Source organism: Paramormyrops kingsleyae, chromosome 22 (assembly GCF_048594095.1).
Source record: "Paramormyrops kingsleyae isolate MSU_618 chromosome 22, PKINGS_0.4, whole genome shotgun sequence".
Classification (NCBI taxonomy): Eukaryota; Metazoa; Chordata; class Actinopteri; order Osteoglossiformes; family Mormyridae; genus Paramormyrops; species Paramormyrops kingsleyae.
In genome coordinates this window covers 21,448,641-21,465,381 of record NC_132818.1, presented here as the reverse complement: position 1 = coordinate 21,465,381, position 16,741 = coordinate 21,448,641, and the positions used below count along the sequence as shown (strand labels likewise).

Here is a 16,741-nt window from a genome sequence, read left to right as displayed (position 1 = left end):
GGGACACCAGGGTAAAAAAGGAAATCACAGTGAATGATAGGAGTGGGATGGAGGGATCAGCACCAAAACCTGGATAAAAGCGAAACTACAAAAGCACCGAGCGGCTTAAAGAATCAGAATGCAACCAGGGATGGGGCTGAAGGCAACGGCATAGGAGACAGTGTGATATTGGGGGCACATAATCAGTTAAATACATAGGTCTGTTTATTGGGGGGCAAATAAATACCCACCCTTCTCACGGTTCCTGCGCCCATATCTTGAGATACCGATACATAAATTCATTTAAAAGGGACGTACAATGCAAACTGTGAATGCATTGGAAGCGACCTATAGGACAAGACAAAACAGCATTTGACGGTTTACTGTCAAATATGTCATCGACACCCTTGAACTTAATTCCCCTTTTATGCTGCTGGTTATTTAACCAAATTTGATTTAAAAAAAAAGTGAAGTAATGACATGGTCATCGGTACACGAGGAGACTGCTGGTCACCCATTCAGTATGATAAACAGTTATTTAGATAATTACTTTTTTAATTTTTCAAACATATACCCACATAAAATATGGCTATAGCTGGGACTCATTACACAGGCCTTAGTGTATATATGTTAGAATTCACTACCCTACTCCAGATATATTTATGATTGTACAGAATTTTCTTTGTTTCTGATCTGTTCATTCATTTTTAGATCAGACAATTATTGCTTGTTTTACATACAAAAGAAAATGTCTGGTTAACCTAGGAAAATATGATTTGGAGTATCCCAAAGCAGTAGTGAGATATGTTGCCACACAACATGACCGATTTCAAAAAAGTGGATAGATGAGACACACAAGAGGAAGGAAGATAGGCATGAAACAGAAAGAGAGTTCAGTCTTACAGTATTCCTTCGTTTTGCAACAAGTCACAAGACGGCGGTGGACCTTCAAGGAGGATTACAGGCACTTTCTTAAACATGACTCTGGAAACATCTTTAATCTCACTATTTGCTTTCATGCTCACATGCACAGGTAAGTGCAGGAAGAATAATTAATAAGAGAGGTAATTTTTTTTTTTTTTTTTTAAGTTTACTGATTTATACCCTTCAGGGTGCACTGTGTACCTACCAGTCATGTAGCACTCAGTGTTTGTACCGAGAGGGTCGCGAGATTAAATCCGTGTCTGGCAGCGTAATCATACATCATTTAATCCCAATTTCTATAGCGGTGCCGGATGCCGTCTGACTTCACAGACTTTTAACTTGGAAATTGCTTTGGACTGAAGTTTCTGCTGAATAGATGTAGTTAAATTTATTAGTAACATTTACGTATGTAAATTATTTAAAAATGGGTAGTTTACTTAGTATGTTGTACTGTCTGGTGAAAAATTAATTTGTATATATCTAAACTGAACTGTTACTTCCTCTGAGGACAGGATAGCAGCCTTACGAAAATGTCTCCCTGGGTACCATAAAAACTCAGTTTTGTCCAAAATCGTCCATTGAAATGTCATTTGGTGAGAATTTATATAATAGGTGGCTGTAAACGCCAACATCAATGGAGAATAAATTCAACCACAGCTTACTTGTTTGCTGCTTTTTCTCTGGTGATTCTCTGGTAAATTGATTTGTAGATAACTGAAGTGAATTGTTACTTCCTCTACAGTCTTCATAACAGCGTTTCGAGGAGTTGTGAAAAACGTCTCAACAAGCCTCTTGCCCTCCTAGTTGTAATCATTGAAATGTTTCTTGATGAGAATCCTCGTATTAAATAATTATAAACCCAGAGATTAAAGCTTCTGTTGCAGCGAGCCATCAATGTAAAATCTGGTAATTTTACATATTCTTAGTCAACACGTTTGATAAATTCAGATTCCCCCATTGTTGTGACATTTGCCAGTGGACACGTGCCAGATCGACATCCGCCAGCAAGGCTGGGTGTCCAAGTGGAGTGGAAGTCCTGAGGCCGTGCTTCACTGCGAGGTCAACTCCACCAGCGACTGCGCAGATAATCTCAAGTTGAGGTTCGTCTGGTTCAAGTTTGAGGCCAATAGCAACAGGACTCTTCAGTCTAATGGAAAGTATGCCCAAAATGCAAGAGAGATGCTCATCAGGAACGTTACCATGAATGACAGTGGGGTGTACTACTGCGGCGTCATAGTCAAGGACTTCACCCGCCCTGGGGGCCGTTATGTTGGCGGGGGAACCCTGCTGGTGGTGAGAGGTCAGTGCAGGCAGCTACTCCATGGCTATCAGTAATGGTGTCTTTTAGTCCTGTTCTCATGGTCCTCGTTACGCACTTTGCCTTATTCACTCTTTCTTTCTTTCAATAATAGATGCCACTCACCCTTGTTCAGTGCCTTGGGGTGACTACAATTCCTATACGGCACTGTATTGCATTGTAATGTCTTTTACCACCCAGAGGTTTTGTCCCTAATTTGCACTGACGTTGGTCCTATTGTCTCTCCTCGTGCGCCTGTTCCCCAACCCTGAAACCACAGCACAAGAGTTTGACTGTGTTCTTTGGAACGAGTGACAATAAAACCTGAAACTCGATATGCGATGCTGATCTAGCAAGTGCTCTGCATGGCGCTAACAGGAAAATATTCTGCTCTGTATTTGCTAACTTTGCCCTGGACCTGCATCTACACTGCTCTATCGGTTGAGCAGAGTACAGCCATGTGAAGCATGCCTTGGTGTGGACGTTGTTCGTCGTTCTGGCTCTGTATAGCCTGGCCCTGCTGGTCCTGCTTATCCTAAAGAAGGTAAGAGAACAGTTGTTAAAGAGGTCATTAGTTGGTTCTTGTTATATGGACGCACTATTGTGGACGTAGTAAATGTCTTTTTGAGATCATGTGTCGACTTTGCAGCTTCAGGCCTTGGTTGAGCTTCACTGGGCCATAACCTGCTTCCTCTCTGTGTGCCAGATGCAGAGGAAAACGGCCCCTTTCACTGGCAGAGAGCATGGCAGCAGTGGGAAGGTTGGTACTGGTGGTTAAGGAATCGTACCAATCGCCAAACGGTCATGGGGTCTCAGAAGACGCAGCTTCAGGCAAACTAAACACCTATGGCGAGTGGTAGGGTTGCACGAAACCCCATCGCAGCTGTATGGCGCATGTGCAATAAACACCAGGGCCTTAGATGACGGGCATAAATTTTGTCCAGATGCCGGCTTTTCGATACTGTATGAATGTTTACTTACGGCCACAATTTGGGAAGCAGATTAGGAGTACGCCAATAATATTAAAAAGAGGGGTGCACTGTGACGCCCAAAAGTTAGTCATTTGTATAAATTCAGCATATACTTAGTTTACTAAACGTGTTGGATGTTTAAGTGCCACCACACCACCAACATGTTTCTACTTTGTTTATCCACAATGTCTCCTCTTTTAAAAGATGTTGTGGCTGCTGATCTGTCCCATTCTTCACCGCCGCTTCAGTTATTCACTTATTGCTTCTATGATTTACCGAAACAGCAGTAGGCAGCGTGCTCCGCTAACTGAATTGAGTAAATATAGGCATATAGTCTGCATGATTTCAGCAGCCAGCGGGGTCATAATGAGACACGCCGACCAGCATGCATTTGGCTGGTGCGGGAATGCAGCGATTGTGACAGTCCTTCCTCTGCAGGACGGCCCCATTCGATCAGCCCAGTTCCAAAATGTGGTGCGAGAGCTATACAGCAAGAGGAACTTGCAAAAGCACATGAAGAAACACAGCCTGACCCCAGTTCAGCCAAAGGTGCCTGACATCCACATCCTTAAGTCGACCCAAACATGGAAACACAAATGACTTTGACTTGATTATAGCCAGTTGGGAGACTCCATACATAGAACTAGGACTTAGTTTGTATCCAAGGGAAACCCCAATGCAGTGTTACCTCAGGGACTATTCAGTCAAAATGTGTTTTTGTGGATGGACACAGAAACAGCCTAAGTGACTCAATAGACACATTAAGTTCCTGTTTAGAGGTTTTCTTATTGCCTGCAGGTTTAGCACTTCCACATAAACAAGCATAGTTCATAAACATGGGCAGTTTGTTTGCAGTATGGAACATCTCACTGTCTAGTTTTCTGTGCCTGGATACTCGTAATTGTCAGGTGTGTCAATGCATGCAGTGATGTTCCACCTGAGGCGTACTCATGCAGACAGTCCACTCCATACCCCTTTCAGGACGAGATGACCTGCTCCGATTCAGTGGACGAGACTGTGTACCAGAACATGTGAGCACAGAACGCCTGGCCTGGAGTGGAATAATGGGAAACAGGAGGAACCTGGGAAATTGTAGACACCACGGATCCTTAATATGGAAACGCAGCAGCGGTGAGGCAGAGACAGGCTCATAATATCCAACTAACCCAACAGACTGCTTCACTGGGCAAGTCCACTTTCAGTCGGTGATCTGCGATTCCTCCAGACCTCCGAGATCCACTTAGGATGTTAAGATCCTGTCAGGTTAACTTCTAGTATCTCTACTTTGGACTCGGGGGTAGTCTTCGGATGGGGGGAGGGGTGATCACCAGCGTAATGAGTATATGGTCTGTTAGAACTGGTTATGTACTCTCTGTCAAATGACTATCAAAACAACAAAGATATACATTCAGTGATGCGTAAACTTGCAGCAAGTAGTAAAACAATTAAATGTTTATTTTTTCTATAATAAATTCTATTCAAATAGCAATGTGGTTTTACTCAGTGCTTAGTCAGAGGCACATAAATCAAAGATTTCAGTTTGAAAAAGATCTATGAGTAACAAAAGTTAAGAATAAATCTCATGGTTAGGTCCACTGTGATTGGTTAGTTTAGGGAATTCCAGAAGCACATGGCTAAAGCTCGCTTGGCACTACATGAGATGCCTTCACTAATAGTTTATCGTGATTCATATACGTCCCACATTTTCCCAAAGTTGACATCCCTACGGTGTTGAGCGGCTCAGGTTTCGGCGTACTTGGCATCTACTGTGTGGCTGTCTCTGATGGAGAAAGGTCTCCACACAAAAGACTGCAAGAGGGCGACACCCAGGGGCAGCAGGCAGACCAAGCGGAACATGGCACCGTGGAGCATCTGCAGGGAGCTGGGGAGGAACCCAGAGGAACAAGACTATGGGTACTGATGGGCCTGCAAGCTACCAGCAAGGCTACTGGGGCACCACGGCGAAAGTTGAGGTGGTACAGAAAGTCACCGTGACCGCTGTTGAGAGGACGTGCTCCGACCATACCTGGGGTCCGCCACGGCGCTTACGTCCTTCAGGTCCTCGTAACCGAACTTGTTGAGCAGAGTCACCACCAGCATGGGTGCCAGGGACTGGGCGGGCTTCGTGAAGAGGGCGTTGGTGCCAAACACCATGGAGGACAGAGGCGAGCTGGCGTGGCATGGGGGGAGGGGGAAGGTCACCCAAATGCTACAGTGCTCTGTTAAGTCCAGGTCGTTCTGGGAGCCTGAGGTTCACTCTACATAGGCATGCAGTGAACTCCATCAGAATAAGAGGCCTACAGAAGCAATCATTCACCATCAACATCAGGCTTGGGTGGAATGACAGTATGACGGTATTCCCCAGCACTTAGAAATCCCAAAGGTATTATTTTTAATACCGTAAAAAAACTTATTTCTATGAAACGGGTGCAGAGATGGTGTATTGAAGCGTAGTCTGGTAATGCATAGGGTTAGAGGTGAAATGAGCTTCAAATGAAGTCATCAACTAAAGGGATTACCTGCGTTTGTAAGTGTGAAGATCCAAGTCTATGATGTCTGCCAGGGGCAAGTTAAACAGATTGAAAGTGGCCTGAACCAGGACCCTAGAAGAAAGGGAAAGAGGACAGCGATGAAGCTCAAAGATCAAAGACTCGCTGTGTCACATTTAGCAATCTGGCAGCTTAGAATCACACTGTGCAGCCCTTCATAGTGCTGAGCGGAGTACCATCAATATCACTTATCTCCTGCACAAACAAAACTTTGAATATAGGGCAGGGATCTTCAAATCTGGACCTCAAATCCAAATCCAGGCCTTGTTTTCAATTCTCCCAGGTAGTTGGTTTAATAATGACTGATTCTGATTGGTCAGAGGCTTCATACCCAGCTCACAGGTAAAGGAAGGCTGGAAAATCAGCAGGGCTTGGACTTTCAGGACCGTGATTTGAATAACCCTGATAGGGTATCATCTCTTAAATAACAGAAAAAGAATCCATCACACAAGAATGCTCATCTATGACCTTTATCATTCTATTTCACTACAACTATTCCTCTCCTTTCCACATGATGTATATATCTGACATTATGCCTGCCGTGAGTTACTCTGCAGTAGATGAGTATTAATCAGCCATTTATTAATAATGTTATTTCGGTTTAATGTTTTCATGTGTTAAGCTGGTGTTTCCCAGCCCCGGTCCACAGGGGCCCCCAGACAGTCCACGTTTTTGCTCCCTCTCAGCTTTCTGCCAGACAGTCCACGTTTTTGCTCCCTCTCAGCTTTCTGCCAGACAGTCCATGTTTTTGCTCCCTCCCAGCTCCCTGCCAGACAGTCCACGTTTTTGCTCCCTCCCAGCTCCCTGCCAGACAGTCCACATTTTTGCTCCCTCCCAGCTCCCTGCTAGACAGTCCACATTTTTGCTCTGGGTTGGGAAACACTGTAGCTGCACCTATAGCCAAAAAGAGCTGGTTGGGGCCTGTGCTCACATGTTGCAGATGATGAAGACGGCCAGGATGTAGTAGTGGCTCTGCCCGAGCAGGAGCATGACCAAGGCAGCCCCTGCTTCCAGGTAAAAAGATAGCAGGATCAGCCTGTAATACCCCAGGCTCTGCAGCAGCCTCTGGGAACTCAGCACCAGAATCTAAGAGACAAGATGGGCAGGAAACCGATTGACGACGAGTTGAATTGATGATGAGGAATCATTGCCGATCAGTACAATACCATATGCCGTCTAGATATTCACACCTGGGGGCAGATGAAACCAGCCCCGTACAAAATGCTCTTAGCTGTTGAGGACAGGGCGTCCTGAGGGATGAGGTGTTCCGCAAATATCAGAGTGAAGTTATTGCAGAAAGCCACCATGAAGACCTGGAAAAAGTTCATGATCACAAACAACTGGAAGTCCCTCTGGGAGACGATCTGCCAGGTCATGGAGCCAATGGCGGTGAGGGAGAGCGCAGGGGCGGGGCCAGGTCGTGAAGAAGCCCCGCCCTCATCTGCACCATTCCGGGTGTCGTAGCGACTGTCGCTATGGAAACCAGTGTAGAGCATACAGCAGCAGGCCAGGACTGCCACCAGAACAGTCACACCCTGAAAGGCCCCAAAATCCTCCATGTTATGAGACAGCAGGCTGCAAAAGAGCACGCTAGAGGAGCCCAGCAGGGAGGCCCCCTGGCTGTACTGCACGAGCTGCAGGCGGCTCTGGTGCCGGGCCGAAATCTCAGCAAAGAGGGCGCACTGCGCCAGCAGCACGAAGGTCAGCAGGCCGTCGAAGGCGCACAGAGCCACCGACAGGTGCAGGCCGCTCAGCCAGTCGCCCGCTGAATAGGTTCGCCATGGGAACCAAGCGATCAGGAAGGCCAGGCAGTACAGAGGCGCGCCGTACAGGATAGACAGTCTGCGCTGGGAGCAGCAGGGCAGTCGGGAATTGTCCTGGATGTATCCAAAGAGTGGGTCATTTATAGCGTTCCAGATCATGTAGATCACCTGAAAAGCAAAATACCGCACATCAGTAAATAATTTAGGTTTAAGAAACAGGGCTGCTCTACGGACGATTCCAAGGGCAAATGTGGAGCATAATTGGATTGGTCTGGGTTGGGGGTCTAATATAAAACGCTTTCATGGGGCCCAAAATCTCCGGGTAAGAACTCCGGGTAAGAAATACAATGTGCAAATATTTCCTTGACAAAACGCTATATTCATTTATATAAGGTTTAACTTTGCATGGACTGTAAAAGAGAGAATGAGAATAAATAGCTAATATTTCGCTATACATTGTATCAGCAAATCACAAATACAGATGATGTACATCCTACTCACCTGTGACCGATGGAAATCTCCTTCGGATATCTTGTACTTGCTCAAGAAAAGTTTAACGTAATAGAAGCTGAAAATGCTGTTCATCATCCCAGCTCCTACTGTGGTCATACTGTATGCTACAGCAGCCGGATTCATTCCTAAACTTACAAGGAATCTCATCGCGTCTCCAGTGTATTTTAGCAAGATTTTCTTAAGGCATGTGCTTTTGCTGTCGTTATGACCGGTGGAGTTAGGGTGCTCCAAAATGCCAGACAAAAGAGAATCCAGCGACTAAACCTTCACATACAGACAGCCGAAGAAGAATCTTGACAATACAAGCATTATATAAAGGTAGTACTTTCAGAAAATGACTTGCTGTACTTTTATATCCCCAAGCAAAATAAACGTGCATATTCAGTCTTAGTTGCATACATAGAAAAAGCACAGCTTGTTTTTCCTACCATTTTGACTTGCTTAACTGGAAGTACCGGCAACAAGGGTTTGTGCGCCTTAGCTATTGGACAACTTATGGTCCGAACCCGCCTTCCTTCTTATTCATTGGTTCATAATATGATCAATCAAGTATAGTAACGACGTCACGCCCCTAATTAGCATACTGAGGAAAGAGGCGGTTGCCACGTTGCTGCAGACCGGGCGCGCCGCTGGAGGATGTTAATACGCCGCAGGGACCCCGGCAAGCTTGTCGCCTGAGACAACGGGACCGGTGAGAGAAGCCTGTGGAAAGGCGGGCACATACGTCGGCAGGGTGAAAATGTTAAGCGATGTGACCCTGGAGCAGGAGTTCGAAGGCAAGAAGGATGTTTCGTGGTACGACGTGGAGGATGTGAAGCGAGGTGAGAGTCTCTAAAGGATGGGGGGGGGGACAAGGAGCCGTTCTGAAGGGCATCGGTCGCGCCCATATAGCATGGCACTACAGCATAAAGTGTGCTGGATAGACAACGCCTTTTAAGTGTTAAACCTCTTTAAATGCACTGTGTCGTAATAGTGTTATATCATGTAATAAAAGATAAAAATCCATGCAGTGGTCTAATGTACAATGCTGTTCAGATTCTGCTGCGTTGTCTGATTTACAGCATTTGGAAAACGATTATTACTAAAATACCAACTCGTCCTAAAGATGATTATATTAAAGTATTGCTAAAACCATCAAACGAGACGATCTTTCTGTCTAAGATAACAGACCATTTTTTAACATTTTATATATTGAAGCTAACTTTATCGATCTGACAAAAGGATCTCTTTAATTCCTAGAGGTTTTTCAGTTATGCTTTTGTTCTACAGCCTAGCTTCCAAATCGACGTGACATCAAAAATTACAGCTGTTTTTTTACTGCGCGCTGATGTACTAAAATATACTGTGTTTTCAAGGATAATTATTTTCCAAATATTAAGTGGTTTCTGACATTTTCTTACAAATGACACTAAAGTAAAATTCGGAGCAGTATTTGCTTCTGACAGCCGTGAAAGACTTAGAATTTGTTAAAAAATCGTGGAAATAGAGGATTTTGCTTTTTAGTGTTAACACTATAACTATGCAAAAATACATAAGTGAGGATTATGTTTAATGGTAGATTCATATGAAACATCATTTACCTTTGTTTAAAAGCATTTGAAACATGAGAATGCGCTCATAATATTTGGATTACGCCATAATATTTGGATTAGTTCGTTGCTGACCTGCTCTGCGCCCGGACAGCCGGTCGTCCCACCCCCACCTCGCTTAGCGTGAGTGGGTGGGCGTGTGCAGCAGCACTCAGCTCTGCCCCGTGTGCCGCGTGCGTTTCAGACCTCCACTTGGCCGCCGAGCTGGGTAAGACCTTGCTGGAGCGGAACCATGAGCTGGAGGCGGGTCTACGGCAGATGTACTCCACCAATCAGGAGCAGCTGCAGGAGATCGAGGTGATGCTCGGGACGCGGCGGCAGGACCAAAACTGCACAGGGGAAGGGAGCTGAAAGTCAACGAACTGTCCTGTGGGGAATATTAGCCATAGATGAGTTTTTTTAAAATGAGGATCAATAATATGTACTCATATTTTGGCAGACATAATCCTCTGCCAGCACTGACCTTTCGTCTAGGAAGCCACTATCCAATAGTTCAACAGTCAGCTCGTGCTGACAGCCACAGTCTATAGAACAAAGGTTAACGTCTAACTTGAAACACAAAGCGTTACATCCGCTCCTCTGAAAAAATCTGCCTTTAGCTTCCTGACGCGACTTCGTGTTCTAGTTAGCAAGGAAGAAGGGGATTAAACTCGGAACAGCAGGGAAATAAGATGGAAGAAAAAATAAACAAAAGCGTGAGCCATGCTGATCATGATTAAAAAGAAAAACTGCAGCGATATTAATAAAGAAGATGTACAGAAGCGGCAGAAGATCAGAGAGTTAATAGGTGGATAATCAGCTCTGCTAGGAATTAAACAGCACAGCAAAGATGAGTCCTGCTTTGGTTAGTGTTTTGCATTAATCTTTGCTGTCTGGAAATATGTGGCACGTTACGCAATGTTTTTGTCATGTTTTATTGAATGGAAAGGGAGCAAAAGCGTGACACTTCCCCTGCCGCGCCCATGCCGGATTCCTTAGTGGTAGATAATGACACTTCATGCTAACTTGTCAAAAGACATAAATACTGGTTCTTAAGTGCACAGCAGTGCATGATTATTACAGTTGGTGCCTTTTCGGTGCATAGAAGTTCACTGAAATCAAACCTATCTGTGAACCAGCTAACAAAACTATGAAGTTTATCTTATTAAACATCCTTAGTGTCCATAATGGATAATGCGAACTCAGGTAAGCTTGTCACCAGTAATATTGGTCATGGGTGATATGGAACCAGAAAGTCAGTTAGTAACCTCCATCTCATCACTGGCTGGCTGTCCTACCCTGTGCTCCTGTTGGGGTCTCCTATACTCACATCGTCCTCTCACTCCGCCCTCTCAGTACCTGTCCAGGCAGGTGGAGCTTCTTCGACAGATGAGCGAGCAGCACACCAAGGTCTACGACCAGCTGGAGCTGACCTCGCAAAAGCTGGAGCAGGACAACCACCGGCTGGTCTTGGAGAACCGCATGGCCCAGCAGAAGATACAGTGGTGAGACAGAGCTTCGATGGCGGGGCATCTGTCAAGGAACTGGACCGTTATCATATTTTATGTGTATATCATACTATTAGGGCTGCATTATATCACATCGCGATATAGTTGCGACTGGACATTGAACCAAGATGGCGCCGAAGATTGGCAGCTTTGTCACAAGCTCCTTCAAGCACCTACATACATAGATTTGTCAAATGTCTTATGTGTTATATATTTATACTTCTATTTTGACTGTTAATTCGTGTCGTACTATGGCTGCTTCGAGAGGCTTTGCACACAAACATTTCACATGTATAGTAGCTGTGTAGTGGTGAGAAGTGAAGTGACAATAAAAGTGATTTGATTTGATATTTGCCATATATACTATAATCATGTAAACAGTGAAATGGGACCTTTGGTCTGGGACGCTCACGCCTGCTTCTCTGTGATCCTCAGCCTATCAGAGACCATTGAGGGTCTGCAGACACAAATGACGGAGCTGCAGCAGCAGGTGGAGGACCTGAAGCCCGCCCAGCCAGACAGCACTAGCCGATCTGCCCAGCCGGGCAGCGGGAACAAGGATCCGTCGGAGTGGGTGTCGGGCCTGGCCTCCCCAGGCATGTGCTGCGTGATGGAAACCCCCCCTGAGTGAGTACCTCCCTCCCACCCTGCACCACCGCTGCGTCTGATCAGTGCCGTACTCCACACATCCCTGCATGGCCTCTTTCTGCTACCAGTAGCTTGTACCTGAGAATCAAAGCTCTAACCACAAGGGGGCACTCACACATGGCCCGGCAGCCCTGCACCGTGCCTGAGTATGATCACCCCCGTTTCCCGCCGGTGTGCGCTCACATTGTGCTTAACGTTTCGACCCGAGCACACTTTTGTCATCACTTTTTGTGTAGAAGAAAACGTCGGAAGAAAAGCGCTTTTGCACAGCACAGTGGACTTCAAGACCGATGGGCTTATTTTACGGATTATTTGCAGTTGTTTTGGGCGTGATGACATATAGCCCTCTCGTAGATTTATCGAGTATGCAACACGGTGATTTTCGTTTAATCGTGTTGCAGGTTTAATAACACAGTCCCATATTTTACCAAATTTCCAGCAAACACTGCACCTCTGGCATTGACCAAAGTGATCCCTTAAGTGCAATGTTTGTTAAATATTTGTTGCTACCCGAGCTGTACAGCTACCCGAATCTTTCCTTCCGGGCCCAGTTCATGTTTAGTGATCATGTGCGCATTTATGTGCAGGTACCTGCACGATTGTCTGAGTTCTGTGCTCGGGCACGGATAGTGATCGCGCTAGTCGTGCACAAATCCAACTGAACCATGCCCAAGTCTTCAAGCAATTCTGGGTAAGGAGGATGGTATGGGGCGATAACACTAGTCAAACAAACTAGACTTTGGAGGTGAAACGTGCTTGGGCATGGTATGGATTCCCTAGTGTGAGTCAGCCATCACAAATGAAAGCAGATAGAATACTCCAGGTCCGACAAGCTTCTAGATGACCCAGCAGCTAACGCTACCCGGTTTCCTCTCCTAAACTCACAGCAGGGATCTTTTTAGGTACCAGCCAGTCCGTTTCACCACGGTAATCAGAGTCAGCTTCATTAGCCATGTACAGCCTAAGCACAAGGAATTTGTTTTGGTCTAACTAGTTACTTTAAAGTGAAATAAAGTAAATTACAAAAGCGACATAACATAGAGAAGTACTGGTGTTAAAAGTGATTAACTGCGGTACTTCCAAAGTGAATGTGCAAGTAAAATCCTCCTAGATGTGGCAGGGATGTGGTTATGTGGTGGGCAGTCTGGGCAGGGCCTTGGTGAGCGTGACTGTAAGGGTTCATGGGTGTGACCAGACAGGACATAGACTGCAGCCTGACCGAGGTCGACCTGGCCAACGCGGAGGAGGAGAACGCCGCCCTGAAGGTCTCCCTGCAGACGCTGAGGGCGCAGCTAGGGGCGGAGGAGGCGCGCCGGCAGGTGGCCGAGCAGGAGGTGGAGCTGGCGGCGCAGGACAGCAGTGTCCTGGGACAGCGACTGGCCGAGCTGGAGGGCTGCTGGGAGCGGCGGCAGCGGCTGGAGCAGCAGGTGGAGGAGCTGCGGCGGCTGTGGAGCATAGAGGCAGCCCGGGCCAGGGCGCGGGGAGGCAGGCTGTCCTCCGAGACGCTCCTCACCCCCCTGCATGAGGAGGAGATTGACATGGGGGCGGAGTCGGGGGCGGAGTCGGAGGCGGAGTCTGACGTGGGTGGTCCTGAGGGCAGGCATCTTGGTGATGGCAATCTGCTGAGGAGCCCAAGTACCGAGGACCTTCTCCAAGGGCACGAGCGCCTCTGTGCCCGGCGCTCCCAGGCCGTCCGGCCACGCGGCTCCTCCCTCCTACGCAAGGTGGACGAGCAGTACAGTGCCTTGCAGGCCCGCTACGACGCACTGCTCAGCCGCTGCCAGCAGGTGGCAGACGGGCCGAGCCACAAGGCCGTACAGACCACGGGCACCGACAGAACTCACCGTCGCTCCACCTCCTCCGCCGAGACTCCCGGGGCCGACGTGGACGCCTCCCCGCCTGAGTACAGGGCACTCTTCCAGGAGATCTTCAACTGCATCCGCAAGACCAGAGAGGACCTGAGTGAGAACCACAGCAAACAAAGCCATTGATGTCCTCATAAAAGCTGAAGGGACGAGAGCTGACACGGTGTGCCTTGGTTTACTTCCTAGGTCACCAAAGCAAGACAACTACACCAACAGCCACCTCACTCAGCTCCAGAAGATCCCGTTTCACTGTAGTTTCTTCATTAAACGAAAAAAAAAACATTGGAACTTGGGTTCCGTATTCTCCCGAAAGCTGACTTTGGATTCCAACTCCCAGAAGGGGCCGTTAACCGTCAAATTCATACCATTGAGGACACCAAGGTCAAGTCCTCAGCATTTTTTTTGCAACTCCAATAGCCACGATCCACCACATTCACACGTAGGATGGGCTTTCGCGTTTGACCTTGGTATTTTGAAAATCATGGCTACGGCTTTGGTGAGATTGTATCGATTATAATTCTGCATGATTCCATAGCACTATAAAGTCTTCCTTAATAATGTTATTGTGAAGGATTATCCATTTGGAAATATTACTCGTAGTCGGTGTGTTATCTGCAAGTGGTAATGAAGTCGTATTGTCACGTAGAGAACTCAGTATGTGTGCGATGCTGCTTGTGTTGTTTTACACTTCAGTCAACAGACCATAATATCACGTCCAGTGATATGATATTACCTCTAAGCCTTTCTGCCGTAGCATTGCCTGGCCACATATACTAGGTAAGGGCTCTTCAAATCTTCAATCCCTTGATTCCAAATCCAGGCCTTGTTTTCAATTCTCCCAGGGAGTTACTTTGATAATTACTGTTTCTGATTGGCCACAGAGGCTTCACACCTGGCTCATAGGTGAAGGAAGGCTGGAAAATCAGGAGTGCTCGGTCCTTGAGGACCGTGATTTGAATAGCCCTGTGTTAGGTGAATTAGTATGAAGCTAAATCTTTTTTATATAGTGTGAAAACCACAACAGGACTGATGTAAACCAATTCATACCTCAGTGGAAAACTGCCTCTGCCTACCAGAGGTAACAATGAATCATTTCAGGCAGCAGGTGGCGCAGTGGTTAAACACTCAGGCTTATTCCATTTTGGGAAATCCCAGTAGGGATTCTGCTGTAGTACCTTGTATCAGGTCATTTTCCCTGAATATCTCTAGGAATGTCTGGCTGTATAAATGCATGAAAGTGTATTAAAATGTTTAAGTTATTTCAATCAAAGTGTTCATTGAATGGCTAAAGTGACATGTAAATAATACAATGTAACCGTCTTTTATTAGAATTGTAGCAAATCGATAGGCACTAATTGATGCATAAGCACACAATGGGTGTGTTTACCTTTTAATTAAAGGCTATTCAGCGTATCTTACGCATTTTTAATGTTTATTACGACAAACTTGATCGGTTTTAGCTTGGTAGTTGTTCGCAAGTAGGTTTTGATTTCAGTGGATTTCTATCGGCTGAAAAGGAATCTGCCGTAGTGATCATGCACTGCCGTGCACTTTAGAACCAGTTTGTGTGCGTTTTTATGAGTTACCATAAAATATGCTAATTTTACCATATACTTAATTTGGGAGCAGTCTGTTCATCCCACAACTAAAATGTGAATTTAAATAGTGCAATTCAAGTTGGATGAAACAGTAGTATTTCTTATGAAGCTTACTGATTTGTTGTGGATTGTTGATGTACAGTATAAACAGAATGGAAGGCTGAACGAGAGAGAGAGAGAGAGAGAGAGAGAGAGCAAACGGTGACGGATTGGCCTGCTTGAGTGGAAACTGCAGTTATGAAACAGCAGTTAGGGCACTGGAGGACTCGAGTCACTGTAATAAATGGGCCTCTTTAGATCCCGTGTCTCTGATCTCGTAAAAATACTGTCAGCATGTATGTACATCAACATGTCACTGGCTACAGACTATGTGTGTGAGACTGTGAGGAGGCGGAGCCAGGAAAAACAGGGATTTAACGAGAACACCAAAAAAAGGGATTGTTACATTTCTCCTCATTTTTGTGTATTATTTATTATGCGAGTTATTTTTGTTATCTCTGCTTCTGATTAATTTACTGCAAACCGTCCAAGTCCAGGCATTCCACTGGCCTGTCGTCGTTTCACATTGTACTTCGTTTAATAGTGGGAGCACTGGGCAGAAATACTTCTGCAACCTTCTGAGCAGTGGGTCGATGAATTGCACTATGGGGAAAAAATGTGAATTATGTGAAAGAACGACGACAGACCAGGCGAGTAGCTTAAGCGGAGTAGGAAACTGAGTCACTGTACTTCGTTGATGTCTTTGCTGATTACCTTTCGGAATGGAGGTCAGGAGGACCGTATGCTGTTTTGTGAATATACCTCACCTGTATCTGCGGACAGTCCAGGTGTGACTCACAGTGGGATGAAGTGTCTTATTTCAGATGTTAGGAGTACACATACCAGCACACAACCTTTAAGAACAAGGGTGAAAGCAGCTTCGACCTCCTTCCCAGCAAAGGGGAGGAGACGCCCTCCAGATCTTCCAGACACTGTTCCCAGATCAGTCCGTCCGCCCTGACCTCAGCCTCTCCAAGTCTGTGCTTTGTTTTTTAAAGTTACCCAGGAATTTTAGTACCGAACACTTTTCGTAATTTCTAAGTTGCAATAGTGTACATATGAGTAGTGTAAACTAACATGTAAATGTGTTTTTAATTGTTAACAAAACAGTATTGATGTCCGGGAAAAAATCCTTTCTCTATCATATGTAAATTTCTCAAGGCTGTTGTACTGATTAGAATGATCTGCTGCTAGAATATGCACTTACTTACGAAAGGTAAAATAAAAGCATTGGTTATATAAAAACGTTGCGTATGTCGCTGTTTCTGATGAATCCGTTTTCCATTCATGTCATAGGTGATACTAATTTATATGTAATGTGTTAAATGCGATGTGGTTGGAGCATTTTTTTATTAAAACTTGGGCGTGAATTTGCTACAATCAGACTCATAAGATGCATAAAATTAGCGAATGTTCATTTTTGCTGTAACTCATATAAATACCACGATTGCATAATTGATGGAGTAATCGTATAGTTGGCAATTAGCATGTAAAATCATAGCAGATCATAGAGTCCATG

The 16,741-nt window shown here is 45.7% G+C and overlaps 3 protein-coding genes across 4 annotated transcripts; 2 read left to right on the top strand and 1 right to left on the bottom strand.

Moving 5' to 3' along the window:
- Positions 1-2: 2 nt before the first annotated feature.
- On the top strand, positions 3-4,656 carry si:ch211-139g16.8 (immunoglobulin superfamily member 6). Its single transcript, XM_023835520.2, has 6 exons — positions 3-1,012; positions 1,880-2,203; positions 2,650-2,744; positions 2,907-2,960; positions 3,610-3,720; positions 4,153-4,656. The coding sequence occupies exons 1-6, from the start codon at positions 958-960 to the stop codon at positions 4,204-4,206; spliced, it is 693 nt and encodes a 230-aa protein (XP_023691288.1). The 5' UTR covers positions 3-957; the 3' UTR covers positions 4,207-4,656.
- Positions 4,606-8,510, bottom strand: mfsd13al (major facilitator superfamily domain containing 13a-like). Its single transcript, XM_023835514.2, has 6 exons — positions 7,985-8,510; positions 6,911-7,651; positions 6,652-6,806; positions 5,691-5,774; positions 5,198-5,341; positions 4,606-5,053 (listed from the first exon to the last, which is right to left on the bottom strand). Exons 1-6 carry the CDS (start codon positions 8,141-8,143, stop codon positions 4,912-4,914), a joined length of 1,425 nt encoding a protein of 474 aa, XP_023691282.2. The 5' UTR covers positions 8,144-8,510; the 3' UTR covers positions 4,606-4,911.
- Positions 8,511-8,591: 81 nt separating this feature from the next.
- Positions 8,592-16,467, top strand: cdr2a (cerebellar degeneration-related protein 2a). Of its 2 annotated transcripts, XM_023835516.2 has the most exons (5): positions 8,592-8,817; positions 9,770-9,882; positions 10,921-11,069; positions 11,508-11,699; positions 12,916-16,467. In XM_023835516.2, exons 1-5 carry the CDS (start codon positions 8,736-8,738, stop codon positions 13,709-13,711), a joined length of 1,332 nt encoding a protein of 443 aa, XP_023691284.1. In that variant the 5' UTR covers positions 8,592-8,735; the 3' UTR covers positions 13,712-16,467. The 2 variants fall into 2 exon arrangements, with proteins under 2 accessions (XP_023691284.1, XP_023691285.1); XM_023835517.2 differs by having other exon boundaries at positions 8,597-10,429.
- Positions 16,468-16,741: the final 274 nt, after the last annotated feature.

Coding starts and splice junctions, on each gene's coding strand:
- si:ch211-139g16.8 (XM_023835520.2), top strand. CDS start 958: ATGACTCTGGAAACATCTTTAATCTCACTATTTGCTTTCATGCTCACA. Junction 1,013..1,879: donor TTTCATGCTCACATGCACAG/GTAAGTGCAGGA, acceptor GACATTTGCCAG/TGGACACGTGCCAGATCGAC. Junction 2,745..2,906: donor TCCTGCTTATCCTAAAGAAG/GTAAGAGAACAG, acceptor TCTGTGTGCCAG/ATGCAGAGGAAAACGGCCCC.
- mfsd13al (XM_023835514.2), bottom strand. CDS start 8,143: ATGAGATTCCTTGTAAGTTTAGGAATGAATCCGGCTGCTGTAGCATAC. Junction 6,807..6,910: donor CTGGTTTCATCTGCCCCCAG/GTGTGAATATCT, acceptor CTTGTCTCTTAG/ATTCTGGTGCTGAGTTCCCA. Junction 5,342..5,690: donor CTTCACACTTACAAACGCAG/GTAATCCCTTTA, acceptor ATGCCACGCCAG/CTCGCCTCTGTCCTCCATGG.
- cdr2a (XM_023835516.2), top strand. CDS start 8,736: ATGTTAAGCGATGTGACCCTGGAGCAGGAGTTCGAAGGCAAGAAGGAT. Junction 8,818..9,769: donor CGTGGAGGATGTGAAGCGAG/GTGAGAGTCTCT, acceptor CGTGCGTTTCAG/ACCTCCACTTGGCCGCCGAG. Junction 11,070..11,507: donor GCCCAGCAGAAGATACAGTG/GTGAGACAGAGC, acceptor TGTGATCCTCAG/CCTATCAGAGACCATTGAGG.